Source organism: Sparus aurata, chromosome 7 (assembly GCF_900880675.1).
Source record: "Sparus aurata chromosome 7, fSpaAur1.1, whole genome shotgun sequence".
In the NCBI taxonomy this organism is placed as follows: Eukaryota; Metazoa; Chordata; class Actinopteri; order Spariformes; family Sparidae; genus Sparus; species Sparus aurata.
The window spans coordinates 1342341-1349887 of NC_044193.1; the positions used below are offsets into that span (position 1 = coordinate 1342341).

Sequence of the window (7547 nt, forward strand, 5' to 3'; positions counted from 1 at the left end):
GTGAACTCATCTGTGGTTTGCAGAAACTGCCAACATGTATTCTGATTGGGTGGATCTGTGTGTTAACACGTGTGTGCGTGCACGTGCCCCCTTGACTTGTCCATGCACGCTGCGTGTGTGTCACGCCCGCGCTGCAGCTTTGTTACGCACATTCAAATACAGCAGGGAGTCAGTGAGAGGAGGGGTGCTGAGAGATCAGTCTGTATGAGACGTCAAAGTCTTTAATTAACAATAATTAACAACAGTCTGAGAACGACAGCAGCCCGCACAACAGCAAGAAATCAGCAGTTTTTGCGAGTTTTTGAGTCAGAAGAAACTTTTTAAAGTTTATGAAGCGCTGCTTCCGGCAAATTCTTAATAATTTGGGCCTTCTTGTAAATTCGGTATTTTATATCCTTGTTTTAAGCGTGCTGCAGCCCCTCAGCATACATAAATACATACGTACAGTCTATATATGAGGTCATAGTAATTAATTAACAAAATGTATACATGTACACCATTTGAGGATGTTTTGCGCAACAACAGACAGCACAACAGGAAGGGGGGAGGAGAGAGAGAATGTTCCCAGACTCCCTTAGAGAATCACTCATTTCTGCGAGTTTTTGAGTTTTGAGAAACTTTGCAACGGTGAAAAGCTCTGTTTCTGACAAATTCTTAAAAATATGGTCCTTCTTGTAAATTCGGCATATGTTATAGCCTCGTTTTATGGGTGCTGCAGCCCCTCATCATTTGAGAATGATTTGCGCAACAACACACGGGAAACTTGAACACCAACATATTACAGGTCAAAGCAGCAACATCAACAACAGCAAGGAGAGGAAGAGTGAAAGAATGTCCCCAGACTCCCTTGTGAAATTATTCATTTTTGCGAGTTTGGGGATTTTGAGAAACTTTTTGAAGGATGAAAAGCTCTGTTTCCAACATATTTTTAATAAGTTGGACCTTCTTGTAAATTCGGCATATGTCATAGCCTCGTTTTAGGGGGTGCTGCGGCCCCTCAGCACCCTGATTTCCCGCATCCAATCGCATACATAGATACAGTACGTTTGTGTGTGCGTGTGTGTGCGTGCGTGTGTGTGTCCCGCGGCAGTTGTTCTCTCGGAGCTGTCTGTCAGCCTTATCAACACCTCGACTCACTTCCTGGTTTTCAATACAGGAGTTTTGAGTGCGCGCGCACACGCACGCCCCCGTACACACAGCCGTCCACGGAGCGCGGTGGGAGGGAGCAGCCGTGTTGTCTGCACACCTACACACTTTAACCTCCTGAACACACACACACACACACACACTGAGAGGAGCTGCGTGTGTGTGTCTCCTCTGACTGCAGCCTCACAACAACAATCCGCTGTTTTTGGACTTTCAGCCTGTTTCGGAGAACTTCTCGGAACTTGTTCGGAGGTGTGCGCGGTGTGCCGACATGCAGAACCCGGCAGTGTGTGTGTGAAGCGGACGCGGGGCTCAGTGGGACTCTGCAGGCTGAATGTTACGATTGTTTGGACTCCAGCTGCTGCATCTGAGGAGGAAACTGTTTCCTGAGTCGGTCTGAGCTTTTCAGACGCTCACAGAGAGAGAGAGGAAGAGAGAGGAAGAGGAGGAAGAGGAAGAGGAGAAAGTTGCTCCGGCTCCACCTGAGCTGTGCCGCCGCTGTCGGTGAGCCTGACCCGGCTGCAGGATGTCGGACTCTGCCTCCAGCTTCCTTCACATCGGGGATATCGTGTCCTTGTACGCTGAAGGATCCGTCAACGGGTTCATCAGCACCCTGGGGTGAGCTCACCGTCAGCCTGCCGTCTGCACGAGAGTACTGACACCAGGAAGAGTAATAGATTACTTTACTGATACACTCTTAGGACGTGTTCTGAGACTTTTACTCGAGTACTTTTCATCTAAGTGACTTTTACTTTTCACAAAGTAATATTTGATCTCTACTTTTACTCGAGTATGACTGTTTTCACACCGCTGCCTTCGTTCCTCTGACAGCTTTAGTTACTTTTCAGATTAACATTTTACACAAAAAAACACGATTTATTAATAGGAATTATTTTTTCATAAAGGTGTCAGATGTTTGAGTTGTGAGCAGATTTTGAGGCCCAAAAAAGGAAAAAAAATCCCAAACTATAGTGACTCTAGTCGATAATACTTCTGTACTTACTGATAGTCAGTGATGAAATGTAACCAAGTACATTTACTCAAACACTGTACTTAAGTACAGTTGGAGGAACTTGTACTTTACTGAGTATTTCCTGCTACTTTATATTTGCACTTGTACTTTTACTCCACTACTTTAGCTTTAGTTACTTTGCAGATTACTTTCTGCATCAGTGCATCAGTCGTGCAATTTGAAATTAATTTATTTCATCAGCAAACAGATAAAAGTAAACATTGATTCCGACAATCAGAAAAATGTTGAACATCAGATCTGATGTTGACACGTAACACACAGCACAGAGATACATGTAACTGTACTTGTAGCTTTAATACTTAAAGTACATTTGATATCAGATACTTTAAGACGTAACATGATATCTTGACTTTGACTCGGTGTGACTGTTGTGTACTTTTTACAACACTGGCTTTATTTCTCTGGCAGCTGAAGTTACTTTTTACTTTTCAGGTTAAAATTTTACATAAAAAACAGAAATAGATGATTTTATTATTCAACCAAGATGTTTTAATTATTAAGTAAATGTTTCAGATGTCTGTGAGTTCTGAGCAGTTTAATTTCTGGTTTTATTAAAATCACTTTTTTGGGCCGTAAAGTAAAAAAACATCAAGTGTTTGACAAAATATCCAAGATAAGAGAAACGTCCAGAACAAGAATACATCTGAGTGCAGCAGCATCTTCATGTTAACTTAGTCCCAGCTAGCATGTTAGCATGTTAGCTCGTCCTGTCCCCTCGTCTCAGAGTCTGTTGATGTGTGTAATAAGCTGTGTGTCACCACGGCTGAACATATTCACACGTTTTGTTCTCTAACATAAATCATCATTAATGTCCCACAGTTTAATCCTGAAGCTCTTCATGTGTTAACAACAGTTAGCGGTTGCTAACGAGTGTCTGAATGAGACTACAGAGGTTGTCGGGGACATTAAACGTCCTCACAGCGAACACGGAGACTCATCTACTCACTAGTCCGTCTTTACAGGCCACTTTAGTTACACACTGTTCTAACTCTGACTTTACAACTTGTACATTGATCAGTTTATAGAAAACCTGGATAGTAATTGTGCAGTAAGACTCTTAGTGGTGGAGACGTTTCAGTCATGTGATCGTGATGTCGTCTGTTTGTAGCCTAGCATTAGCTTCTTACTGCTACACAGTTAATTTAGCTTCATCTGTGGAGATTATCTGGATCAACAGAACCTGGAAGGAGATTATTTTCCATTATAATCTACAATACAATCAGACTTTTAGTGGAGGGAACCAGAACCAGAGCGATTGTGGACCCCTCAGATTAACCTGGTGACCCTTTAAAGGGGCCCCGACCCGCAGGCTGGGAACCACTGGGCCAAACTATCTGACTGTATATACAGTAGTTCAAAGTGTCTCCAACAGTGACATCACAATCAGAGGTCAGACACACACACACACACACACACACACACCAAAAATGGCAGCTACTATGTCAGCTTGTATGGCAGGAAAAGGAAGTGGTACCAAGTATGTCCAAGAAAGATTTCCACTGTGCCACTGTGTGTGTGTGTGTGTGTGTGTGTGTCTGTGTGTGTGTGTGTGTGTGTGTGTTTCCTGCGTTGTGGTCGTACACCCACTCTCCTGTCTCAGTCTTGACCTTTACAGTTTCTTTGTAGCCTTTAGCTTTGTTGCCTCGTCATTCTGAGGTGAAACAATGAAAACAATAAGTCACCATTTTTAGCCACATGTTAGCGTCACATGCTAACAGCTATCAGGAGCCAGGCGTCTTTCATTCTCTTTAAAATGTCAGCATGTTGGTCCGGAGTGAAGTGGTCTCCACCGCTGCAGGGTGGATCGACATGAAGTCTGACCGTTGGTTCACAGGTTCATGTGTCCAGAGGAGGATTTCTCTCTGCTGATCCTCTGACGTTCCTCCAGCGTGTGGCGAGGTGTTTTAAATGATGGCTGTGTTGGTGTGTCGTCCATCACTCTGATGGAAAAACGACATGATCGGTTCAGATGTTCACGTTCTCATCAGGATGAGACGTGACAACTTTGGTGATCCTCTGACTCTTCATCAGGTCAACATTCACACTTCAGCTCCTGGCAGGACGTCAAATCACATCAGCACCACACTGGTTCTCGTCAAATAAGTCAGCAAAGACGGCCTACCGAGCTAATGACAGCTAAGTGCATTTAGCAGCAGTTAGCACTGACTTTAGCAGCATATGTATGTATGTGTTGACCAGGAAACTCCATAAATCACCTCCGTACTGTCTCTGTCCTCTGTCGTCCTTCTCACTGGTCGTTAGCAGTTACTTTAGCAGAACTGAAGCTGTCCATCCAGAGCAGCCCGAGGGCAGAGCCCAGAGAAACCTTTCTCCAGAAAAACAGTAACCAGTTTCACCAGAATCACTGAGTTGTTACAGGATGAGTCATCGACATTTTTAATCTTTTTACAGGAAGTTACAAACCTTAAAATACCATTAAAGCAGAAGAAGCCACATATAAACAAAGGAAAACAGTTAAAATGGTTTTGTTCTTTAAGGTCAGTTTGTTCATTCAGTTTATTCAGTCGTGGAGACAAAGACAGCTTGTCTGAAGATCTTTATCTGCTCATTAAAATTCCTTCCACAAAACTACAGACTGCTCCTTTAAAAGTACCTTCAAAGTGTCTTTTTGTTGGACCTGACTCTGGAGTAAAGGTGAATTATGGAGCAAGACGTGTGATAAAACGCTTAAACAGTGATTTTGGCTTCAGTGGGACTGTGAGTACCTGCAGGATTAATGATGTTGACGCTGGCCTCACCTGCGCTCTGTTGATTCAGCATGAAACAGTCACCACAGCCGACGCAGCTCCTGCTGAACATTAGTGTGTTATTACACACAGACAAGAGAGAGTAAATAATCCTCCACTTCCTTGAGCATCCGACTGCGTCCGTCCTCCACCCGGTTAATCAAACAGAGTGAGAGACGCACCTGAAGGTCCTGCAGTGAAATCATTAACAGCACAGAAGCAGCAGCGTTCTGTTGGTCCAGTTGTTCTCATGAGGTTTTAAGCTTTGTCTTTATTTCTGATCTTTTCTGCTCTCGTTTGTTTCTGACTGCAGTTGTGTTTTTTGTCACAGTGTTTGAAAGTAGTTTTATCCAATATGGCCGAAAGTATGTGGACTGAACTCAAACGCACATGAATCACCTCTGGATTGATTTATTAACAATGTTTGTAGGGTCACGACAGAAACATTTCAGCTATAAATTATCTCCGTTACAAAACGGTTGTCACAGTTTGGTGTGGAAGAGCTCGACAGGTTCTGACCTCAGCTCTGTCCAGCACCTCCGGGATGAACCGAACCGCTGACTCTGAGTCAGACCTGATGGTGACCATCACGTCAACATGTGGAGGAAAGACTGAACCCTGATCACTGAAACTGACTGGATGTGGTGTTTTGCTCTCAGTTTGTTTTTATTATCCGGAGAGTCCTGCTGGGACATTTAAACAGGGAGTACCTGAGAGAGACAGAGAGAGAGAGAGACACAGGTGTGAGCAGACCAACCTGCTGATTTTACTACAGTCAAATTCAGCTGCATCACAACAAACAGGAAGCTCAAATGTTTCTGCCGTGGACAACAAGAGAAATCTGACAGAGCGTCAGAGGTCAGTTCACCAGATGAAAGCTGCTCAGTGGAGCATGAAGCCACAAAAGTTCAACTTCCTGGATGGAAAATGACCCGTAGAGTGAGTACAGTAGAGACCTGCACCGGGCTGCTGGTCTCACCAGCTGGATAGAGACTGTTGGGATGAAGCCTGTGATTGGTTCTCCCAAAGTTACTGAAACACTCACCTGTTCACCTGTTCACTGATGGCACTGACATAAACAGTAGCAGCTGTTAGCTTTCCTTTTGTGTGGATTCAGACAGTGATAGTGTCACACACACATGCACTCACCTGAAACTGAATCACTTTTATCTTTCCCTCGTGTGATTTTAGCTAGAAAGTGGTTGAATGCTAACGTTAGCTAAAAGGTTCATCAAATGTGTTGTTGTAACTTGAAGAACAGCTCGATGTTCCTCCAGATTGTCACTGTCGTCATTGTTTCAGTCACTGATCAGTCGTGAAGTGGTTAAATGATAACGACATGTCAGATTCATGTCAGTTCTACAGAGATAAAAAGCTCCAGGAAACTCTCCCAGCCTGAAGCTGATGTCGAGGAAAATGGAGTGAGAATAAGTTCTGTAGCCGACCGTGTATGTGCTGCTGAAGTTAAAGGCTGACTGGTGAAGTTTGAACAGCTCGTTATTGTTGTTGATCAGAAACATGTTGTATTCAGTGTTCTTCTCGTTGGAGCTTCATTGTGTGAACACATGATGCTCAGAAACTTCATTTATTTCAGGACCGTTGTGTTCGTATTTTTGTGTCCACCTTGTTATTCTGATCAGTGAGGAGAACAAACAGGAGTTGATGAGATGGAAGCTGGAACACGGAGCAGCTCCGGTTCTGTCTCGTCCTGCAGGTTCAGCCCGTCTGATGGAAAACACCTGCAGCCGTTCAGATACCCAAATCCATATTCAAATCTGTTTCTCCTGCCGGAGGGTGGAGGAGGGGAGCACAGGTGGAGCGGGAGGACAGGGACAAACACAGGAGGAGCAGGAGGACAGGGACAGACCACAGGTGGAGCAGGAGGACAGGGACAAACACAGGTGGAGCAGGAGGACAGGGACAGACCACAGGTGGAGCAGGAGGACAGGGACAGACCTCAGGTGGAGCAGGAGGATAGGGACAAACACAGGTGGAGCAGGAGGACAGGGACAGACCACAGGTGGAGCAGGAGGACAGGGACAAACACAGGTGGAGCGGGAGCACAGGGACAAACACAGGTGAAGCAGGAGGACAGGGACAAACACAGGTGGAGCAGGAGGACAGGGACAAACACAGGTGGAGCAGGAGGACAGGGACAGACCACAGGTGGAGCGGGAGGACAGGGACAAACACAGGTGGAGCAGGAGGACAGGGACAGACCACAGGTGGAGCAGGACAGGGACAAACCACAGGTGGAGCAGGAGGACAGGGACAGATCACAGGTGGAGCAGGACAGGGACAGATCACAGGTGGAGCAGGACAGGGACAAACCACAGGTGGAGCAGGAGGACAGGGACAGACCTCAGGTGGAGCAGGAGGACAGGGACAGATCACAGGTGGAGCAGGACAGGGACAGATCACAGGTGGAGCAGGACAGGGACAAACCACAGGTGGAGCAGGAGGACAGGGACAGACCACAGGTGGAGCAGGAGGACAGGGACAGACCTCAGGTGGAGCAGGAGGATAGGGACAAACACAGGTGGAGCAGGAGGACAGGGACAGACCACAGGTGGAGCAGGAGGACAGGGACAAACACAGGTGGAGCGGGAGCACAGGGACAA

The 7547-nt window shown here is 45.7% G+C and overlaps 1 protein-coding gene across 2 annotated transcripts in view; it reads left to right on the plus strand.

The window, feature by feature from the left end:
- Positions 1–1183: 1183 nt before the first annotated feature.
- itpr3 (inositol 1,4,5-trisphosphate receptor, type 3) overlaps positions 1184–7547 on the plus strand; it is a 46283-nt gene continuing 39919 nt past the window's right edge. For both annotated transcript variants that reach the window (XM_030422921.1, XM_030422922.1), the window contains exon 1: positions 1184–1764. In XM_030422921.1, the coding sequence (XP_030278781.1) occupies positions 1673–1764 (92 nt within the window). In that variant the 5' untranslated portion in view covers positions 1184–1672. The remainder of the gene's footprint in view (positions 1765–7547) is intronic.